The sequence below is a fragment of the Trichomonas vaginalis genome, chromosome III (assembly GCF_026262505.1).
Source record: "Trichomonas vaginalis G3 chromosome III, whole genome shotgun sequence".
In the NCBI taxonomy this organism is placed as follows: Eukaryota; Parabasalia; order Trichomonadida; family Trichomonadidae; genus Trichomonas; species Trichomonas vaginalis.
Window position 1 is genome coordinate 22273969 of NC_067205.1, and position 22695 is coordinate 22296663.

The 22695-nt window shown below is 33.9% G+C and overlaps 10 protein-coding genes and 5 pseudogenes across 15 annotated transcripts, besides 1 other annotated feature; 5 read left to right on the plus strand and 10 right to left on the minus strand.

Annotated features, from left to right (window-relative positions):
* Positions 1-17749: part of a mobile genetic element that runs on past the window's edge.
* On the plus strand, positions 1587-2442 carry TVAGG3_0743060 (annotated as a pseudogene). Its single transcript has one exon. A coding segment is annotated over exon 1 (856 nt).
* Positions 2503-3815, minus strand: TVAGG3_0743070 (annotated as a pseudogene). The gene has a single exon. A coding segment is annotated over exon 1 (1313 nt).
* On the minus strand, positions 4104-5485 carry TVAGG3_0743080 (annotated as a pseudogene). The gene has a single exon. A coding segment is annotated over exon 1 (1382 nt).
* TVAGG3_0743090 (uncharacterized protein) lies at positions 6361-6834 on the plus strand (the record flags this gene model as incomplete). The annotated part of the gene is made up of 1 exon (XM_051244939.1): positions 6361-6834. The coding sequence occupies one exon, from the start codon at positions 6361-6363 to the stop codon at positions 6832-6834; it is 474 nt and encodes a 157-aa protein (XP_051091526.1).
* On the minus strand, positions 6862-7317 carry TVAGG3_0743100 (uncharacterized protein; the record flags this gene model as incomplete). Its single annotated transcript, XM_051244940.1, has 1 exon — positions 6862-7317. The coding sequence occupies one exon, from the start codon at positions 7315-7317 to the stop codon at positions 6862-6864; it is 456 nt and encodes a 151-aa protein (XP_051091527.1).
* Positions 8531-9259, minus strand: TVAGG3_0743110 (organellar and viral DNA polymerase type B; the record flags this gene model as incomplete). The annotated part of the gene is made up of 1 exon (XM_051244941.1): positions 8531-9259. The coding sequence occupies one exon, from the start codon at positions 9257-9259 to the stop codon at positions 8531-8533; it is 729 nt and encodes a 242-aa protein (XP_051091528.1).
* TVAGG3_0743120 lies at positions 10189-10748 on the minus strand (annotated as a pseudogene). Its single transcript has one exon. A coding segment is annotated over exon 1 (560 nt).
* On the minus strand, positions 10817-13897 carry TVAGG3_0743130 (organellar and viral DNA polymerase type B; the record flags this gene model as incomplete). Its single annotated transcript, XM_001296346.2, has 1 exon — positions 10817-13897. The coding sequence occupies one exon, from the start codon at positions 13895-13897 to the stop codon at positions 10817-10819; it is 3081 nt and encodes a 1026-aa protein (XP_001296347.2).
* Positions 13915-14676, plus strand: TVAGG3_0743140 (annotated as a pseudogene). The gene has a single exon. A coding segment is annotated over exon 1 (762 nt).
* On the minus strand, positions 14929-15543 carry TVAGG3_0743150 (uncharacterized protein; the record flags this gene model as incomplete). The annotated part of the gene is made up of 1 exon (XM_051244942.1): positions 14929-15543. One exon carries the CDS (start codon positions 15541-15543, stop codon positions 14929-14931), a length of 615 nt encoding a protein of 204 aa, XP_051091529.1.
* TVAGG3_0743160 (protein of unknown function, DUF4106 family) lies at positions 15967-16854 on the minus strand (the record flags this gene model as incomplete). Its single annotated transcript, XM_051244943.1, has 1 exon — positions 15967-16854. One exon carries the CDS (start codon positions 16852-16854, stop codon positions 15967-15969), a length of 888 nt encoding a protein of 295 aa, XP_051091530.1.
* Positions 16871-17508, plus strand: TVAGG3_0743170 (uncharacterized protein; the record flags this gene model as incomplete). The annotated part of the gene is made up of 1 exon (XM_051244944.1): positions 16871-17508. A coding segment is annotated over one exon (638 nt), but the record flags the coding sequence as incomplete, so codon positions are not given.
* A 1111-nt stretch (positions 17750-18860) lies between the features above and the next one.
* TVAGG3_0743180 (cellular response to bisphenol A) lies at positions 18861-19916 on the minus strand (the record flags this gene model as incomplete). Its single annotated transcript, XM_001318176.1, has 1 exon — positions 18861-19916. One exon carries the CDS (start codon positions 19914-19916, stop codon positions 18861-18863), a length of 1056 nt encoding a protein of 351 aa, XP_001318211.1.
* Positions 19917-20364: 448 nt separating this feature from the next.
* Positions 20365-21884, minus strand: TVAGG3_0743190 (armadillo (ARM) repeat-containing protein family; the record flags this gene model as incomplete). The annotated part of the gene is made up of 1 exon (XM_001318177.1): positions 20472-21845. One exon carries the CDS (start codon positions 21843-21845, stop codon positions 20472-20474), a length of 1374 nt encoding a protein of 457 aa, XP_001318212.1.
* Positions 21885-21976: 92 nt separating this feature from the next.
* TVAGG3_0743200 (FYVE/PHD zinc finger family) lies at positions 21977-22513 on the plus strand (the record flags this gene model as incomplete). The annotated part of the gene is made up of 1 exon (XM_001318178.1): positions 21977-22513. One exon carries the CDS (start codon positions 21977-21979, stop codon positions 22511-22513), a length of 537 nt encoding a protein of 178 aa, XP_001318213.1.
* Between the last annotated feature and the right edge of the window lie 182 nt (positions 22514-22695).

Here is a 22695-nt window from a genome sequence, read left to right on the forward strand (position 1 = left end):
ACTGCCTTCGTTATCATAGTGAATGGTTCATTCCATGGAACAAATTTATTTGTCGGTGGATTTGAATCTGAAGCAAATGCAACTTTAAGAGTTGGATTGAAAGCAATGATATCATTTACAGATATAGATGTGCATTGTAAGGCGTCGCTACTGAACTTTACTTTAAGCTGAATGTTTCCTGCAAAAGCTGGAATAAATCGAATAGCTTCTAATGGAAGGAATCTTCTAACAGGAATTCTTAAACGAAGCTTAAAATCAAATGATTTTCCTGCTGTAATTGGACCACTAACAATTTGTCCTGTTCTGCATGTTCCCGAATGACTCCATACATCTTCATGTCGAGTCTTTGAGAAACATCTACTTTCTTTATTTGTTCGGTAGTTTGTGAGTTTGAAGTTATATATGCTTCTTCTCTTGCGTTGTCTTGAGAATATACGATACGACCATTTGCAAGGATTTGATATCCAGCAACTGCATAGAAAAGCGTCATCGAAACCAATCCAAAATCCTGGTGGGTTTGTTTTATTGGAACCTGAACCAATTTCTTTATCTACAATAAATTGACCTTCCATTTTATACGTAATGAATGTATTGTAAAGGTCCAACATATTTTCACCAGGAGGTGAGAGATTGAATGTTACCCATGTGTTATCTTTAGCAGTTCCAGGTTGTGATGGAATCTTTGCGTCAGAATATTTTCTATTAGTGTCACCAATTTGAACTGCATTGTCTATGATATCGAAATATGAGCGAATCTGATGAATATGCTCTGCTGGAGTAAATTCGTTTAGCTGTTCGTTCTGCATGTATTTACTTCAGATAAAAATATCTATTTACTTCATTATTCTCACTCTTCTTCTTGGCATTCGTGGTGGAAGTTGTTTCTTGACATTTTCAATGAACTGTACATTCTCTTTTGTCTCAACTTCTTTCACTGGCGGGTCAGGATTCTTTGACTCGGTTTGTTTTTCAATGAAATTCACGAACTTTGCAATAAGCTCTTGGTTCGTTATTGAAAGTACATCTGGCTTCTTTTCTTCTGGTTCTATTGACTTTTCAGTTTGAATAGAAGGCTTAACATGGGCTTCGCCCTCGGTGCCATACACCTTAATGTGTCGCTTTCTGCATTCGCTAATGGAACCTTTCTTTTTCTTACGTATATTTTACCATCTTTACTCTGACTTACGTAATAGAAAGGATGTTGTATTCCTCTGCGTCATTTAATATAATAGACTCTCGCTCTGATTTTGACAAGCTCATTTTACATCGGTTAAAGTTTTAATTTTGTTTTTTATCTGCAGTCAAATGACTCAGACAAGCCCTACGGACAAGACCCAAGGGGTCATAGATGTTGAAGCATTGAAGAAAGAAATTCGTGAGCAAATTTTATCCGAACTGAAGGAACAAAAACAAGAACAAAAGCCAGAGAGACCAAAGAGAAAACTTAGTGAAAAACAACTTGCTGCATTAGCTGCTGGAAGACAAAAGAACCCAAGACTGGCGAAAAAGCTAGAGAAGAAGCTGAAGCAAAAGCTAAAGAAGCTGAAGCAAAGAAAGAGTAAATGGTTTATTTTTATCCGAATTAAATGTATAGACAAATACCTTTATCTGTTGCGTTCAGTAGTGAAAACCCTGACGTCAAAATAAAGGGGAACAGAGTAACGTTTAAGTTTCCAACAGACTGGATTGTGAACATAAATGAAGAGAAGTACATTGGCATAACAAATATGTATATAACACGTGCTTTCAGAAAGGTTGACTTTATACTTCAAGTCGAGATAGAAAATGACGAACAGTCTTTAAGCGCCCAAAACATTCACATATACAAATACTTTAAAGACGATACAACATTGCAACAATGTATGATTTCATTTAATGAATGTTCGAGAAAAAGTTTAACATTGAAGTACAAACTTTACAGCCTTTACGTGAGTTTTTGCACAACTGAAAGAAGAAGGTAGTCAGCCACAACTTATAGACTTTCATTATGAATTTAATGAAAATGAAGATGGAACTCATGACTGTCAGTTTTGTATATATTCACCATTCAATGAAGTAGCTAAAAAGAAAGAAAATCCATTACGTATAAGATTTCAAATCTCTGAACCAAGTGATGATTTCAAAAATGTTTTCAATTATGATGCAATGCTTCCGAGGAAAAATGATTTTTCCGAAATTAGATTTCCAGGTATTTGGGATAGAAAACAAGCAATATTATATTCAAATCTAAGTAAAGGAGTTGAAAATGAGTTCATTGGTCATACAAGAAATTCACCATTACCAAATCCTAAGTATTACAAGCTTACTGGCTTCAATCGTGAGTTTTGGATAGACATGTTCTCCACTCATGACCATAATGCACCTGTTTTGCTACCTCCAGACCATAAGGACTGTCTCTATATTGAAGCACAACTCTTAAACTCTACCATCGCAGTATTGTAAATGACCACATGGGCTTATTTTTATCATGAATGGTCTCACTGCTGACAAAAATAAATGACCTCAGAACTTCAACTTACGAATAAAGCTTGTTTTAGTCGTTATTGAGAAGTTAAACTTTTCAGCAAAGCAAGGACTAGAAGACTTACATAAGTCAAATCCAATCTCTTGACCATCATGAAGTGCTTTATATAACTTCATAACACTGAACTCAGAGTCTTTGTTAAATTTTCCTTGCGGAACCATTAAACCTTTATCTTCATCATAGAAACACTGAACAGAGTCAGAAAACATTTCATTTGCTGTTAAAGCAAGGACGTCTTGTTTGACACCTTTGCAACGTGCATGGAATGCAACTTCATTTAAATCGTTAGTGAGTAAGTCTATGTAGGTCTTCTTTCCACAAAATATTGACTTGTATGCTAAACTTTGTTTTCCAGGTGTGATTTCTGCAAAGTCGCTATGAAATTGACCAAGGTTTTTACCAATGAGAACTCTTCCATAACGTTTCTCAAACTCTTCAGCTAAACGAGGGATATCTTCATTGTAGAGATGCATACTGTCCGTATCGCTATAAAAGATGTCCATTCCTAAGTCCTCAGCAGTACAGAATACTTCACACATTATTCTCTTCGACATAGACAGAATGTTAACACCAAGTGGACAGAAGTTAAAGTGTCTGCAAATGCTTTTCGTTAGCTTGAAAATAGTTTTATCTGAACCATCCAAACCTTCGAACTTCACTATATGGTTGTAGTTTCTGATGGCATATCTTATAGCATCTTTGTCATTTACTATGGTTATTTTTGACTCAATAGGAGATAGAATAGTTTTGCCATAAATACTGTTCAGAATGAGCTTTATATTTTCTTGCAAAGGATTTCCTTCTTTCTTATACTTTAACCTTAACTCAAACAACTTCTTTACTTCATCTCTTATTCTAATATCTCTGTTTCCATCGTAATAGTATCCTTGCAACACTTCACATTTGACACCTTGATATTTTATGAGGTCTTGTAATGTTATATGGTCAACATACATTAAACAGCAAGTGTTTGAACTTCTGGGAACGTTAAGTTCTGGATTTAGTTCAGGGTCACAAACTATTAAAGGAAAGTGTCTATGTATTCCAATCTCTGTTATCTTAATGAGAACAAAGAAGCCAGACATAAACTTTTCACCAATGGGTTCCTTTTGGTCGTCATCGAATAAATGTCTCATGAGATACTCTGTGCTTAACATTTCTTTCTTCATAACCTTTGGAATACCTTCTAAAGTATAAAGTCTTGCTATAGCTGATGGATATAATGAAACAGCGTCGAAATCAGCAATGAGTTTCTTTTCGCTCTTTTGTTTAATGTTATCTGACAATACATCTTCCACCTTGAATACAGCGTGAAATAAATTCTCTTGGTTTATTTGAGAGGTCATATAAATTTCCATTCGGGAAGTACACTCTGTTCTCAAATAATTTGTTAGCAATTGAACAAATACTAACGTAGTCATAAACGTTTAAATCAAATTCTTTCAATATCATTGCGGAACTTAACAAAACCTTCTCTTAAAATTCTTACATCTTGTTTGCAATAAATGTGCTATACTTTTCTAAGTCGAAGTGGTTCTCATCTATTCTGCAACCTTTGATGGAATCTATGTTTTTCATGAATGTATCCGCATCCTGGATAAACTTACACGCTTCAGAAATGACACCAGTTCTGTTGTCATTTGCTAACAAAACACTGCTGTAGTAGTTGTATGGAAATACTTCTTTCGGTCCTGTTTGTAAGTTAAACATAGCAGGAAATAGTTTAAGCTTCTTATTTATAACACTGTAAGAGTCTTTTATAATAATTGCCCTTCCTTTATATAAGCCAGTTATTTGCATTGTTCGTGAACCTTTAATGATGGGAGTTCCTTTCACTTCTGTCATGTGTCTTAAGATGAAGTTTATATCATAACTGAGGTTATGGAAATATATTAAACTCTTGTCAGGAAGTCGCTTCCAAAAATTCTGTTGCACAGTTCTGACCCCAAATGCTTTCACTCACTGAACCATCTTCACTGTCATAACATATGTTAAAAGCTTTATGAAAGCCATCGTACTGCACTCAAAGTCAGCAAAGAAAACGTGCTCAGGAATGAACTTGCACTTATTTTTATTTACTTCTTTTGACTCGGCTTTCTTCTTCAGTTGTACACAATACTTTGGAGCATATGTCAAATCTTTAAATGGTGCAAGGTTCTGTTTATATAAGTCAGTCGTATATGTGAAAAGTTCTCCATAAGAAATAGGTTCGAAATATTTGCACTCCCACAATGTTTTCATAACATCCCATAACGGTGTTGTTCTATCATAACGAACTACATATTTGTTCTCTCTCTTTGTATAAATCTTCATCTGTTTCTCAATGTTCATTCCACCACACTCCTTCAAGATTTCTATATAGTTGCGAATGAAATATGTTGTCATTGGTAATCTTTCATTTAGCATGTAGTGGTCTTCAACAAGAAGTAAGTCAATAGTTCGAACAGTTTCACATTCTTTTGGTATGTATCTCTTTATTTCATTATGTCTTGAGTCATTGAAGTAACCAATGGTAACATTAAATGCTATACCTGTTGCGTCAGAAATTTCTTGTACTTTACTTTGAGGAAAGTCTCTAACACGAATGACTTCTCTCATGTGGTCAATAGTTTCTTCATTTACTCCAGCCTGAATGCAAGCATAAACGAAGCAGTTATCTTCTGTCATAAGTGTTGCAGTTCTTTTGTTCAGTTCATTGAAGATTTGGTAGCGTTCAAGATTTATAGGTAATGTGCAAAGATACTTCCAGAACTGACCGCTTCTCTTCTTATAAAACTTCTTTTCACCATTATCTTTCCAAAAGCTTTCTATAAGTGCTGGGTTTCCTGTTTGCTTAAGAGCTTCCAAAATGGCTTTCTGGTCATTTGTCAGTGTGCTTTCATCTCTATATGGTCTCTTTTTTGGTTTGCCTTTCTTTACATCTGACATCGTTAAGCCTTCATATTCTGTTAAATCATACATCTTTATTTCGTAAGATTCTTTATGTTTGTCAAGAAGAAGTCATAGTGCATTTCAACAATACCTGCAGCATTTGCTTCTATCTCTGATATAAAGTTCTCCTTCAAGAGCTGATGTAGTAATGTTCCAATATTATTGAGGTTTAACGTAGAACATTCATACTTTCCACCAAGTTTATAACATACCATCCATCTTTGTTGGAGTTTATTTTAATCTTCTCTAAGAGTCTCATGAAAACCTTACCGAAATGTTTGTGTAAGTAGTCTCTGTTTGGTTCATCTAAAGCTTCGATGTTAAAGTCAATGAGTCTATTGCCTGTCTTAACATTCCTCTTCCTATTCTCTTCATCTTTCTTTAACCATCTCTCACCTTCTTTTGGTTTGTCGTCAATGGAACGAAGACATCGTTAGCTTTGCGAACTTGTTCTATAGCGCTCTTAAACATCTCTCTTCTCTGTTTTAGTGTGTCGTCTCTTCTTCTTGTTTCACCAACGTTTGCATTTGTTATGTCAAACATTTCTCTTCTTACTTCATGAGGTACTGAACGTCTATGATATAAGTCAATAGCAACGTCATTTAAAGGAAATGCTCTTGCATGGACTTCGTCCTCGCCGCGTTGCGGCTTTATGAACTCATGAATTCTATCATAACTTATTGCACCATTATAGTCATTGAGGATGTCAGCGAGTGCTTTTTTGTTTGTTGCGTAATGCTTTGCAACATCTATATTAGCTTCTGTAAGAAGTTGTTTTATTTCCGAGTGTTCTAACTTAGACAACTTCCGATACATCTTTAGTAGGAAATAAAAAAATATTTTTTGAAAAAATTAGATTAGATTTTTTAAGTTATTTTTCAAAATAATTTAATATTTTTATTTTAATGAAACACATGCAAGATTGCAAGTTCTTTTCATACAATGCTCTCGCTACTGCCATCAAGAATGAGTTCAATAATGCTTCAAATGTTAATGTTATCTTTAACAAGAAGTTTGTGAAAGAATCTAAGTTTGGTCAGTATGTCAGACCATTAGCTATCGTCATTGACCGCAAACGTTATACTTCACAAGAGTTAGCAGTAGTTTTGAAACAAAAGAGTTTCTTCGTGAATGTCAAAGATACTCATTATACTGTCATAAAGAACTCTAACGTTGACTTCTTCAGTATTGCTATGAATCTTTCCGAACAGAAAGAATATAAGAAGGGTGAAACATCTGTGAAATATTATCCTTCATCTCTGAAGACAATAACGAACAAAGATGTTATACAGAAATTCTTACCAAAGGTTGAAGAAGCTTCTATTGACATTGACGAAGGAAGTGAAATGGTTGAAGAAATAGACCCTGAAGCTATTTAAGAAAAAATAAAATTAGCTTAGATTTTTTTATTCTTCCTCTTTGAAGTTATTGAAATATTCTGTTATTTTTTCCTTCAGTAATGTTAAGTCTTCTTTGAATGTAAGTATTGTGCAACCTTTGATGTCATAGTGTGTTTGAGGAAGAGTATTTTTGACAATTTCCTTTATTTGTTCATTCGGTGTCATTGAAATCGGTAAGTTTTCACGATAGAACCACTTTCTGTCAGATTTATATATCTTAGCTAAGTCATAAAAGCTCTTGTTGTTTCTTCTGACTAAATGTAACATAACCATATCTTTATCTTCTTCTTTCTCCAACTTTTCAGTATATATCATATACTTATAACTCTTTTCCTTTCCTTTTGGTACTGAACGCGGTATTCTTTTCTGTATGCTTTTGTCTTTGGATTCAATGACTTCATCTTTTGCTTGAAGTTTCTTTTCCAACTCTCCACGTTCTGCTTTATATAGTTCATCTAACATCATGAAAATATAACAAGCATAACGAGGTGAAGCCCACATTGCTACAGCGTTTACTAAAAGTCTATGAACATAATAACCTTTCAAACCAGGAGCCAAATTCTTGCGATTTTCGTACGGAATCTCTTCTCTCGGTTTTCCGAGGGAAGCAATCATATGAGGAAATTCTTCTAAAAGTTCTTTTTTCTGTTGGTTTTCAAACCAATGATATGCTTGCTTTGTAGAACGAAGAGCGTTCATTATACTTTGCATCTGGTACATATCGTCTTTGACCGAACGAATGAGTCTCAATTGTTTGTTATACTGTATGTATTCGTATTCTTCATTTATGGCTTCATGAACGATAGCAAATTGTTGTGTTCTCTAATGTTGACATTACTGTCTTTACATACAAATAAAAAAATTTTTAGAAAAAATTAGCGTTATTTTTCTGACTTTCACAAAAAAGACCAAAAATAAACGCTTTACATGTATTTTTCAGCAACTTCGTCAAATAATTTTATAGCTTTATCTATCTCATCTGCTTCAAACGTTTCTTTACCTTTCGTGGGAGCACCATACATTTTCTCAAAAACTTAAGCAGTTCTGTTTCAGCAGCTCTCATATCATTAACAAACACAACCTTGACTTATTGACTGTACTGTCATATCTTTGAGTAATATATTATATGTCCTTCCTATCTTATATCTTTTTGTGTTGAAGTCCTTTCGGTTTCTGAACGATATAAAGTAAGCCTTCACTGCAACGTTCCGTATCGAATGAACCATATGTTATGAAGTTATATTCAACAACTGGGTCTAACCATAACAAAACTATTGGTATAAGACTTTTGTCTATAAGATATGCTCTTGTTCCATGAAATGCTACTGATATCATAAGCTCAGGATTTCTTGTCAAAATTTTCTGAGTTGAAGCATTTCTAACCCAGTCGTTTGTTTTCTTTTCAGATGGAGATATAATGTCTGACAAAGAATATTTGTTGTATTTCTTTGAGTATCTTACGTTTAAATCACCTATTCTAACCACTTTGGTGTCATTGTCTATCTTTCTAACTGTTTCAAACTCAATGTTTGTCATTACTGTCTTTACATACAAAATAAAAATTTTTCTTAGAAAAAAATTAGCGTTATTTTTCTAACTAATGAAATTCATTATTTTTGTGCTGAATTCAATAAAAATAATGTTTAGGTGAAGAGGTGAAATTTCACCTCTTTTTTCACAAGCGTTTTACATGAATTGTACGATGTATATTTGAAATCCTAAACAATTTCGTAGCTTCTATTTCTTCTTTTAGTACATTGAATGTTTTAATCATGCCGAAAGTCTCTTTATATTTCTTCTTGACGTCAGACAGAAGGAAATCTTCTGCTGTTGGATAGTTTTTATTAAGAAATGTCAACATATCCATTTTATCTTCTGCTGGCTTTTCTGCTTCTTTCTTTAAGTCTGCATAGTCGTTTCGCATTCTTTCTATCTCTTTGACTGAGTAGTTATATTTTCTTATTGCTGCTTTACATTTTGAACATTGCGGCATCGTTTTTGCGTTATACATTGAAACATTACCAGCTAAAACAACTAAAGCGTCAATTGCTCTCTTCATCTCAAACATAGCGGGTCTTATTTGTTCGTTCCATACTTTGCCTCTTCTATCTTTATCTCTTATTTCCCAAACACATTTTGCAACTAATGAAACAAAGTTATCGTATGTCTTAAATTCTTCGGATTTGTAAAGGTCAGAAATATTTTTATAAACCATGTCGCAATCTTTGTCCATAACTTTATGGTTGCAATGAAAACCAAGGAATTCATAATTTACTTTACGTATGAATTTCTTAATTTCTACTGAGTCAGTTGCTTTGACTTCAATTTCGTCGAATTCAGGAATAGTTAGTTTTTGCTGCTGAATTTCAGGTAGTTTAGGCAAATGGTCGATGAGGTCCTCCATTTCATAAAGATACTGTTCATTTGTTTCATCTTTCGCACTACAGTCTAAATTACTTGTTAAAAGTTCTTGCTTTATCTTCTGGATTTCTGTTTCAAAAGTATATGAAGAAGGAATAAAGCTTTTCATCTCTATCAACATTGACGTAGGATTCATGACTAACGAGTTTGGTGCTGTAGTTGTGGACAGTCCCGCCGTTCGCAGCTTGAATTGTTGTTGTACCGATTGTTGAAATCATATCTTTTATACAAAATAAAAAAATAAAAAATAAAACTAACTTTATTTTTTCTATCTTAAGGAAATTCATGAAAATTCACGAGGGTGAAAAAACAGGTGAAAAAAAGAGGTGAAATCTCACCTCTTCACCTAAACATTATTTTTGTCTGATTTACATCTTAATGAAAAGTTTGAAAGAATTTTCTTATTCTTTCTGGCATATTTTTGTCTTTCCAGTACTCCCGCTCTAATAGTCCAAGATGTGTTGGCTTCGACTCTCTCAAGTTCTTAGATGGTATAACATCTTCAACGCCTCCTTCATATCTTACTTTATAAGTGTCATCGTTTATGTTATAGCCAAGTATTTCAATAACCACTCCTCGCTTTGCTTCGTCAATGGTTTCAGCAAGTTTGCCATTACTACTTTCAACTAATTTATGACGAGGATAAAACGCAATAGAGTCGTCGGCAGCTTTTATAAGATATCCATTACCTTGCGTAGAGTCTACGATATTAATAGTTTCTACTTAACCTTAATGTTTCTTTGTCAACGGTTTGTCGTCAAGAACTACACGAACTTTTGTACCAGGAATGAGGGTAAATTGTGTTGAATTTCTGATATTTTGTGTTTGACTTCGTTTCTTTTGTATATACTTTTTTCTTGTTGTTGTGTCATTGAATTTGGTGTATGTCCTGTTGTAGAATGTGTTGAGGAATTATATACTTCGAGAAAATGTTTCATTGTTTCTTCGGTAAAGTCTCGCTCTTGGTTTAAATCTCTGAGCGTTCTTATGAAGCGGTTTATGATGCCGAGTATGTTATGGTTATGGTCTTCAGTAGTGTAGTGAGTTATGTTATGCTTAATGAGAAAATCTGTGATTTCATTGCTGAGGTATGCACTGTCTTGGTCTGATGTTAAAGTACTTGGGCTATGTTCTGCTAAAACTTTTGTAAAACTCTTAACACTTCACGAGTTCCTTTATTTTTCATTGGATATGCATATGCTTTGCGAGTGTTAACATTAATGAAGATGAGGAATGGTGGCTTTCTTCCTTTCTTACTCTGAAACGAGAGTGTCAAATTGGTATGCGTCAGGAGTGTTGGAGTAAATTGGTAAAAAGTAGTCGTAAGGGTTTATTTTTGTTTGATGTACAACATTTTTGTCAAAGAACCTTTTCACTTCAGCTCTGTTAGTAAATCCCCAACTCTTTGCAGCTTCATTGAACTTCTTAAATGACCTCCATGGATGTTGTTCGAATACTTCTTTCAAGCTCATTTATGTAAAGTTAAAGATTTTATTCAAGACGGTAAGCCTTGACCCAAAGGGTCTAGGCTCAAGCGCGTTCATTGAACGCGGTACCATGCGAATACAGTCACAAATGGTGGCATGTAATCTTTACCCAAGCCTGTTGGATTTGTTGTGAAAGTATGGACATGATTTCCTCCTGGTTCAGTTGGTCGAAAAGTCTTTTTTGCTGAATTGTTATAAGATGGAGATAAAACGTCATTGCCTGCTTCATAGTCTGAGTTGTATAATGGGTGGTCTCTTAATGAGTGGGTATGGTCGCCAGAAAAGTTTGTCGTTCCTGTATGAGTGTGCGGAGGTAAGTTTGCTTCTTTAATTTTCTTTGAACCACCGGCTTGTTTTGAATTATTAGTACAATATAAGAATTTGTTTACAATCTGCTTCCATGAACCAAAACCCAGAACTGTTGCTGGATTTGTTGAATTCATTGACGTATAAATAGAGCCTGTAGGATATAATGTTTGAAGTATTTCAGTCTTTAATGTTTGAAGCTCTGTTTTGTCGGCTTTCTTATCTAACATTGTTGGTAGTTCATATGCTTCAAAGTTTCTGGCATGATCTTCGATATTCCTGCAACTGTTATCTAAATTGTTAAGAGTATCTTTTACGCTTGGACTCGGATTCTCTAAAGGTGCACTTGAACCCAAATCATAGTTCAATATTATGTCGTCTGCTCTAACAGTAGTGAAGGATTTATGTGTATGGTTCTTGTCGGCTTTCTTATCATATAAATCTTGAGCAGTGAATTTAACATTATTTTCATCATCCATAACATAAACATTTTTACAGCTAATGTCTTTCTTCGTTGTTATGTTTTCATTCGATGTTAAACCTTGTGGAAAGTTAGGAGGTTTATAATATAATGCATCCCCACCAGTTCCGCCAACCGTTCCTTCAATACTTTCTATAGCAACAGTTGAGAAGGAGTTATGTGTATGTTCTTTATCTGCTTTCTTATCTAACATTGCTGGTAGTTCATGTGTTTCAAAGTTTCTGACATGACCTTCGATATTCATACATTTGTTATTTAAGGAGTTTAGTGTATCTTTTACGCTTGGACTCGGATTCTCTAAAGGTGCACTTGAACCCAAATCATAGTTCAATATTATGTCGTCTGCTCTAACAGTAGTGAAGGATTCATGTGTATGGTTCTTGTCAGCTTTACTATTTAATGTAGCTTGAAGTTCATTTATATCGGAGATATTGTGTTTATGAGATTTCAAAACTTTGTTCGTTGCGTCAAGTTCATCTTTGTCAGCTTTACTTTTAATAGCATCTTCAAAAGTTATTTTTGCCTTAACTCGCAAAGTAAATCTTGGTTCAACTAATACACCGTTAACAAAGAAGTATGAAGCATAAATTTCATTGTTATAACCAAATGCTTCTGGTGCTTTACCTGTGTCATACTGTACAGTACAGCTTATGTCATAACCTTTAGCACGAATGAATTTATATCTTCTTTCATTAACATCTTCCGTCTTCACTCTTTCTTCAGTTCGTGTTAAATATCCATGGTAGTCCGTTATAATCTGTTCGTCTGAACTTATATAATGAACATGGTTTTTATCTGCTTTTTCGGCTAATTTCTCTTCTATCTCATTTATTTCAAGTTCATGCCTACCACCACCTCCTTCAGAAGTATTTTTCTTCAGCTCTTGAAGAACGTCCACTTCACCATCTTTGGTGTCAATAATGAGACTTTGAGTTAAAACCTTTCCTGTCTTAATGGATGTTTGTAAAACTTCTTCTTCACCGTGTTCGGGGTCATGGTCGTCATCATATCTTGTGAAATCAGAGATGTTGTCATACATTAAGCACATCTGTCTCAAAAGTTCTGCTATTTGAAACTGGAACGAAAGATATACAGAACTTTCATCATCTCCTAAAGTCAAGTCTGCTTTCTTAAGTATTTCTTGAATGTATGCAATGAGAACAGAGTACCTTGGAAAATATTCGAACAATATTTCATTAGCTGTTGGTTTTGGTGGTTCTTCTGGAGTTTCTGTTGTTTCAGTTCCTTCTGTAGGTTCTGTTGGAGTTTCTGCATCTCTTGACTTCAATGCTCTTGCTCTCAAAGACCTAAATGTTAGAGCACCAGGTTTTACAAAGGACTTTATAAATGCTTTAATAGTTCCTGGTAAGTTATTGTTAGCATTAAGTAAGTTCCTTATGCTTCCATCATGTACGTCCATAACACTATGTAAAAAATCTATACTTTTCTTGTAGTCAGCAATAGACTGACTGTGATTTTTTAAAGATTTGTCAATACCTTTAAGCCAATCTTCATGCATGTCTGATACTGAGCCAAGAATATCATTTGCTTCCTTTAGTGTATTTTGTGCTTCTCGTAAAGTATCCAATCCCGTACGTGCATTGTTTGCTATACGTCTTACAGTATCTATTTGACTCCTTGTTTCTTGCATCCAACCAGATAAAGTTTTAATAGTATCCGAACCATTTGAAATGAAGTTCAAAGCATTTTTAACGTCATCTAAAACTTCTTCACCAAGTACTGCCCATATCTTTCCGATTTGGTATTGAAGAACTCCATATGAAGCAGCTGTTAAACCAGTATTTATAAGGTCCCATATCCATGATTTAGCAGTTTTTCCATCCTTTCCATCTTCACCATCCAAACCGTTTTCGCCTTGAGGTCCTTGTATTCCTTGTGGTCCTTGAGGTCCGGTGTCACCCTTCTCTCCTTTCAGTTCATCTTTATGTTCGTTATAATATTCTAATGTCATAAGGTGTACATCATTACTGCTACCAGCAACGCCGAGAATTTGTTTCTCATTCATGACTAAATTCTTTAAGCATTTAATGTTGTCGTCAAATCGGAAGCTCTTTAGTAATTCAATGAGAACATTCAGTACTTTCACTAATGAGACATCTACTGTTGAATTTATATATTGCACCGTTCCATCATTTATGATGGGAACCTTGCTTGTTGTAATGAATGGGTCATAAGTGTTAAAAGTATCGAAATCAATGACTTTTTTAGTTTTTCCATCGTCAATGACTAAATCATTGCCTTCAATTGTTAAAGTTGAGTTTTCGTTAACTAGTTCATGTGCTCTTCTTGCTTCATTTGTTTCATACGCATATGCAGCAATAGTCATATTTTAATGAGAATAAAATGTTGTTCTATTTGCAAAGTACAGACCCAAACGAATACGGGACAGTAAAGCTACAAACAAACTTAGGTCTTCAGAATGAAGCGCTTGCTTTCAGAGTTGTTGACTTCAATACTCGCAACTTTTGTCATAACAGATGAAACAGATTTCATAGAGATTGAAATAGATGACAAAATAAGTGTTATAATATTTCCTAACAGAGCTGGGTATAGAATAGATAAAATTGCTGGAGTCATAGATACTCTCATAAATGAAGAAACTATTGACAACATAGATGTCGAACTCTCTTCTGAGGGAACATTGAAGTTCAGTTATGCGAAGGAGTTTAAGATAACACGAATGAGTCATAGAGTTCAATTGCTTCTGGGAGCATACCATATGACATTTCCTTTGAAAAGTGTTGACAAAACGATTGAGATGAAATCTGTTCCATACGTATGTTATGGTAATTGTTTATACATTGAGTCTAAAATAGCTAATGTCACAGGCAGTTCAGGAGTTAATAGTAAAGGTTCAGTAGAATATAAATCCTTCTGTTATGCAGTCAATTCAATGTTCATTCCAAACGTTCCTGTCATAGCAACTCATTTAGGTAAATGGTTCGCATTAGTCCTCATAATTTGAAAGACATGCAATTCAGACTTGTTGACTTTCAAGGAGAGCCTGTAGAACTGAAGGCACCAGTGCGAATGACTGTTGAAGTTGACTTTTTAGAAAATATTAAATGCAACAGCTTACAAGAGAACTCAGAGCTAAAAATATAAAGTATGAATGTTATGTATTAGTCATGAACTTTGGTTGTTGCTGTTTGATGAAACAAATGAGTTAGTTATGTCAGTCAAGAGAACAGAAAAATATTGTGTTAGTGAAAACTGCACCAAGTCAATAAGATTAGGTTTGCATTATGAAGATGAGTTCGATACTGTTGAAGAAGTTTTGGATAGATATTACAAATTGCTAACTTGAAATTTTTTGACTGACGGCGCAAAGCGCCAAGACCGAAGGTCCTGACTGCTTTAATTTACTAAAACATATTTCAAACAAAGCTTATAGTCAGTAGATAGTTTTGTATACTCGTTCGAATATTTATACTTAAACTCAACTCCTGTAGTTCCTGGTGTTTCAATGATGCGGATGTTACCTATTTTCATGAATAGTGGAGTTTGACCACAGCATTCGATTTCAGGGTCGAGATAGTCAATGACACATTGCTTTCCTGTTATTCGTGATATAACATTTTCAAGGTCCTCCTTTGTTAGAATTATTTGGTTCTTGCTTATAAGATTTACCAAAAGTTTCTTATTGTCTTTGAGTAAAATTGTTTGGTATAACTGAAGAAGGTAATGGTCTACGTTATCTGAAGGATTTGTTTGAACATTTGTGTAAGGATTGTCGTTGGCTTCTCTTGAAAGAATTTGGTCTAATGGTGGATACTCTAACTTAACATCTGATGTAGCGTTAGCGTTTGAAGCTGAGTTTAAATTCACCGACTTAAGTTCTGGTTCTTTTTCTTTCAAACACTCTGAACTATAGTTCTTTATGACAATATTGTTTGTCGTTCGTGAGTCAACATTTGATGTTGGTTCAATTGGAACATTAACGGCACCAGCTAAGATGGATTTGCTTCTCATTTCATATAGAATAAAAACCTTTTATATGTATGAAATGAACAATATACTCGACAAGGGTTTGAATGTAAAGCTAACGAATGAAAATATTGTTGAATTCACTGAGACAGGAGCTGTGTATAAAGATGTAGAACTACTGAACAAAAGAGCAAAGGGAAGAAGCAGGAATATGAACAAAGGGTGGAAGCCTATAAAAATTTATGTCAATGATGGCTCAGGAGGTTCAAACATAAAGTATGCAGAAAGTTATAGAGTTTATGCTCTCAAAGGTGAAAAGCCTTCATTTAAGAACAGCTATTCTAACGCATATCCTCAAAAGCTAACGGATGGGGAAGTGGATGATATGAATGACAGCAAAAATATTAACAGAAATGGCGACAGAGATGCATGGAATTTGTTTACCATCAGTCAATTGAAGGTTAAACTTTAAAACGATGTTGGTCGTTCCCATGGAATATTTTTGACTTTAATGGTATTAGTCATGATATGAATCTCAAGGTATGAACGAGGAGAGATGAAAGACTTATATGCTTCCCAAATTTCTTCAAAAGGTAATGTTATACCTGACTGTTTCCAAATGAGTTCAATATCATAACGTGAGAAACCTTGAAAGATAACGAAGTCAGTTATGAGACGTTTTATGTTTAAAGCTAAAAACCTCCATGTTTGCATAAGTATTGCTACAGTTAAATGGTAATGTCTGACTTTAGTAATGATGTTAGCTAATGGTGAGTCAGGCTTTGAAACTAAACCTTTTCCGGCGAAGTCGTCACAAACGAGCAGAGTGTTTGAAGGATACTTTTTGAAGGGGTATTTTGAAAGTTTTGATAGAATGTAGTTTGTAAGTCGTTTCATATCGTAAACTCCTGAGTATTGACGTAAGTGGTGTTTGTCAATAATTCTTTCCATCTCCTCAGAAGTCTTTTGCATTCCTGACTGTATAAATTCAACGATGGCATAATATTTCCTCTTACGCCGAATGTAACGTTGAAGAAATTCAATGAGTTCGCTATCTGGAACTTTAACGACAGAGGCTTGAACTTTTGACATAAATGTTTTCGCTGTTGAGTCCATAGAGTCTGAAGTTGCTGATATAATGATTTGGTCATAGTAAGAGTCGTTTCCTAAACGCTCTGTTATGAGTATATGACGAATTAAATTAAATGTCTTACCTGAACCCATCTTTCCACAATAGAAATACACACCATTTGAACAGAATTCATAATCTTTGCTGAAAGGAAGAATAAGAGAAGAGTTAAGTTTGTCTGTAGTTTCATTCATGTCTTCATCTACTTCTTCAAATAAATGTTTCATTTTATTATAATTAAAAATGCAAGTCAGAAATATTCAGAACATAGCACCGAGTCTAACTGACAAGAGTATAAAGATATACTATGAACATGTTATGATGAAACCAACCAAAATTCAAGAAAGTCAGTATACTTATGAATATCCAAGACACTGGGTAGAGTATGTAGGAGGTGAGAAAGCTATTGAAATCAGACAGGTTCGAAGTATTCCAGCAGGAAGAACAATATTATTGAAGAACTTTAATGTTTTGAGATATAATGATGAAACAAAGAAGCAAGATAGTTTTCCTGTTGCTGTGTATGTGAACCTAGACACAGGAGATGACATGAAAGTTTTTAACACAAAGCTTCAAACGGTAGTGAGAGAACAACTGACTGCGGAAGGACATCCATTACCTTCAAAAGTTACCATAGCATATAATTTTGAAACAAACTCAATAGATTTTAAAGTCATCTCTGCAAAGAAGTCAGGTTTTACATTTAATGAAGCAGATGTCTATTCGAATGAAAACTTCAAAGCTATTGCATGGTTAGATAATGACGATTGCTTTAAGAAAATCTTTAAATTCAGTGACTCAAAGATGTCAATAGATGACCTTCGTGGAATGTTACCATCGACGTTTACAGTTGAAGGTTCAGCAGGATTGCTTACAAGATTGTCAATTGGTGGTATTTGGTCTCGTGAGAACATTGTTATAAAATCCAGTATAAGTGAATTTGCTGAAGAATCTATATTATGTCTTTCAAACTACATGTATTCGCCGCCGAAGCATTATAGTATAACAAACTTTGTCAGTAAGTTTAACATAAGACTTGTCGAACCTTCTTCAATGAAAGATGTTGTGCTACCTAAAGATGGAAAGGATGGACTCATTATTGAGATGATTTTAATAGCATATTAAATGAGCTTGTTCTTGAAGGTCATTCATGATGAAATAACTGTTGTAGAAGATGTTAGCGATTGTTCAGACATTTTGAAGCGTATAGATGATATAAGAAAGAAGTTAGATAGACCGCAAAGCGGTGAGGGCGAAGCCCGTGAGAATGTTTATGTTTCATTGACTTTCTCCAGTAACGAGAACTTTTATGAGATAATATTGAAGAGAGATGATTTTAATATGGTGTAAATGGTAGCTTGGGCAGCTTTAGGCGCAATGGGAACAAAAGCATTAGCATTTGGAGCAAAAGCACTTGGAGCTTATGACGCAGTAAATAAAATGAGTGGAGGAAGGGTTTCGAAGACATTAGATGCAAATAAAGGGAAGATTGGAGGCTGGGTTGCAAAGAAGTTAAGATTAATATATAGAAAAGTTGCCGCGCAAAATAAGAGTAAGTATCACTTTTTTGTCACTTTTTCTAGTGATGCATTTCGGTACGGAACAATATAAAATATCTTTGTATTTTGATTACATATTCTATATGTGGTATTCCGCAAATCATATTTCATATTCCATATGTGGTATTACATATTCCAATAAAAGGCACTTAATGTGCATTTTCTAATTCAATTAGATTTGCACATTAAGTGCCTTATTATTATAATAACTTTAATATGGAATAAGTCGAGTTTATTCCAATATACGAGCTTATGCTCATATGTCGGGTTAAAATCTGGCGTTTGGCAATGTCGCAAAACGCCGATATGCTAATTCCTAAAAAATTTTTTTATGAAAAAATTCTTTATTCGCAAAAGGTATAGTATTTGCTCATGTACGAACATATGCGAGAAATTCCCAATTGAATGCATAAATATAATTTTATTCAATTTCAGTTATCTTTTCTTTGTGTAAGAGGATTACTTTCGGAAATTCATCTCTTAATAGCATTGCCTAAGCAGGTTTGTTGGGTAGCCAATTACGGTTAAAGTAGCGAAACGTGAAGATTTCACTTTTGGATTGCCATGAACTACAGGTTATTCTCTTGATATTAAGTAGCTAAGGTTAAAAATTGAATGTATAAACTCTATAATGATATTTATTACAAATATAAAATAAAACAAAAATAAATAAGTTACTTAACACTGATTTTTGAAAGCTGATGAAGCGAATTCTGTCTCTGAGAGCTCAAGTTCACCATTCTCGTGAATCTTTGAGGAACGTGTGGAGATATATCGTCTCCATAGTGCTGATCATCATGAGCGCCGTCTTCGTTTGGATTACGTCTTCTAACTGGAAGGATACCACCAATAGCAGATGGACTTGCTGAAATTTTCACAGATTTGAGGACATTATCAGCAGCTCCTTTCAAAGTTGAATGGCGATCATCGTGAGAGTTCATCGAAGCACCTGGTCTTGAGTGAACAAGAACTTCTGAGTCTACGCGCTTCTCTGGATTGAAAACAAGCATTGATGCAACGATATCTCTGATTTCAACAGGAAGAACTGCAAAATTCTCTGGAGATCCTTTCTGTATTTGTTTAAGCATTACGACAACGTTATTAATGTTCCAAGGCAATTTTTTAACTGTCATAAACCATAACAAGATTCCTAACGACCAAATATCGGCCTTGTATGTTGGAAATGATCCTGGTATTAAATATTCTGGAGAAAGAAAACCAACATCGAATGGGTTTGAACGATGAATTGTCGGGTTGAAAGTACGAGGAGGTGGGTATATGTCGGTAATAAATGCAATAGATCCATTTTCCATGAATATATTACTTGGTTTTATGAAATTTGGAGAAATTTTTCTTTTATGAAGATGTCGATAAAGTCGGCAAAGGACCTTCCATTGAGCGTACACGATGTTAATATCTGTTGCACAATTTGCGATGTAAGCGGAGAGGTCTAAACCCTCGAAAAATGGACGAACTGCATAAATATATTGATCCATGATGTAGAAATAATGATACGGTAGGAAACATGCTTCTTTTAACTTACGAGAAATCTTAATTATTTGAATAAAATTGTCAACATCAGCATCGTCGCCAATTGCTGATTTTATAAAACCTTTGCAAATGTATTGTTTGTTATTATCATTCTTTTTTAACAAATATGACGGCCCAAGGAATCCACTATTCAAAGATTTGAGAAATGAAAACCCTGTTGGAATGAATTGCGACATCATCTTTTTTGGACAAATTTTCTTACGAATTGTAAAAATCTGTTATTTTGATAAATTAGGCTTTTAAAGAAGTATAATAGTATTCTACTGTTACGGAGGTTTAAATGAAATTATTGAGAATCACAGTAATATTTGAGAGATTTCTGTAGCGGCGTAAAATTCAATGGTTTGCATTTGCAGATGAATAGAAAATTGTATACAATCAAATTATAAAACGAAGCGTAAATTATCGAAATTTTCAAAACCTCTCTCTCAATTTTTGTTTTATTTCATCGATAAATTTTAATTAATAATTAGTTTCTGAAAAGATTGGTCCTTTAAGGGTTCATATTATGACGAGAAATATGTGACCTTATAATTAAATTTTGATAAAATGAAATGCAAAATAAAATATAATATGATCTATCATGCATGGCTTGAACATATACTACATATAAGATAGTTTGGTAATGGAAAAGCTCAGTTTATCAAATATAAAATAAATAATATCTAAATTTATTAAAGACAATCTATTATAATGGACCATTTGGTCAATATATGTATATGGTATTATTAACATCATTCTTTATAAGGATCAAATGACATAATAGCGGTAATTGCATCTTCTTCGTCTTCATTCTTTGGATTGTAGTTGTAAATGATATCTGAGATGGTTTCATTCTCGAATATTTCATACTTCCAGCTTTCTTCATCACTGTTATCGGCAACTTCTAAAATTCTATAAATCGCATCTAAAAAGCATTCCATTTGATCTGGCATTGATTCAATGCACATTTCTATAAATCCTATGATTCCGCTGTCAATCATCTGCTGCATTAATTCTGGATTCCTTGTTGAGTCAATAAAAGCCAAAACTACGTCTGTAAGATCTTTTTTAACACTAAAAGAGTAGCTGTTATTAGCCAATGTGAAAACTCTATTAAACCAGCCTGCTGAGAAGAAATAATTGATATATTTTTCATCATCTGATTTTGAGTATTGAATCGCTTGAGCAAAGAAGTAACATGCATCTCCTAAAACAGGGCTATCATCTGTGATGAAATTAAAGCAGTATTGAAGCAGTCTTTCGAATTTTTCATCGTTGAAATGATAATTTCTCAGACTATGAAGACAAATCCTAAAGAATTCAAATGATTTACCGATAAGAGGTGAGTTCTCTGGGAATGACAGTAAGAACTCGAATAATTGATCATCTTCTATGTATTTTAATGTAATTTTTTGTACAGAGACTTGAATTCTTGCTAAGCATGTAATGAATTTGCCAAAAATGTTCTCATCAGAGCAGTTTCCTAAGAACTCTAGTAACTTATCGCCAATTAATATGTATTTTTGAAATTCTGTGTTTAAATTTATTTCTGATGTTCTGTATCTTCCGAGAGCTCGAATGATATCAATAAGTAAATTAATGTTATCTTCTGTGTAATTGCTTAAAACTTCAATAAATCTCGTTACAAAATCATTATTCATTAAAAATGTAAATACTTTAAGGAAATTAGTATTGTCATCATTCTCTATCGGATCTAAATAAAGTAAATCAGCAAGTAATACTAAGCATCCTGGTTCTGGGAAGAATTGATAAATTATTTCGTGGAAATTGAATTGATAAATTAGAACATAGTATACATCATTGTCTTCGATAATAGTGTGTATAAGTTTGAAAACTCTGTCTCGAGTTTCTGGATCTGGAGATATTTCAGGATTCAATAAAGATACAATATTTTGTAGATATTCCATAAGGTTACTTGAAAAACGATGAGATTTTAGGTATTTTCTGACGATTTTAAAGTTTTCTGGTATATTGCAATTTTGCAAGGCGGAAACAAAAACTTCTCGAGGTATTTTTTCAGTTATTTCGTTTGGTTCTTCCTCCTTCTTTGTTATTCTAAAATCATTCTTAGATTCTCTATCATCAGACTCCTTCGAATTCAACATCCAAAATTCAAAAAGAAAAATTCAAACAGCAAATATGCGGTGAAATTAAAGGACTCCAAAAATCAACCTTGGTTTGTAAGTTAAATTTCCATTTTGTGATGATTCTTTATGAATAAAAAGTGACATTGTGAATGTATCAACCTCGTACTCCAGATCAGGAATACATTTCTCAGTTTGACTTGACATCACTTGCATTTGCCGATCTTATTCTTTCTGAGCTCAAACCAGAGTATGCTACTGAAGAAAAAGTAGTTACTAAAAGTCAATTGGGTCCCTATGAAACAATCAGATGCATTTGCGGTAAAAACGAATGTACAGGTGAATTAATTCAATGCAGTGAATGCCATTGCTATCTTCATCGCGATTGTGTTGAAATACCGAATCGTAGGAACTCAACATTCAAATGCCCATTCTGCCATCTTCAACTCGATGGTGTCGATCCATTTAGAGAGCTCAGAACATGGATCGAAGAAAAAGATAATGATATCAAAACAATCCATAAAATCCTTACGGACGCTTCTCAGTTAGAGCATAAAATACAAACAAGCGGTTTCGAGACACAATACCCAGCTAACATGCGTACACAAAACAATAATGTCATGCGACAGAACTTACAACGTACAATCCAAGAAGTTATTGAAAAGATTCGTAATTTGTCTGTTTCCTAAAGCAAAATAAAATGTTTTCATTATACTTTGTAACTAAAATTATTACTTTTTTTATATTAATTTTAAAATTTATAATGGGAATCGATTTTTCTTAATGTATATAGCTTGTTTATCAGATAAACGTGAAAGTTTGATTTCCAAATTTTTTTTCGAAATTTAAAATATGAAAATAATTTTCTAGA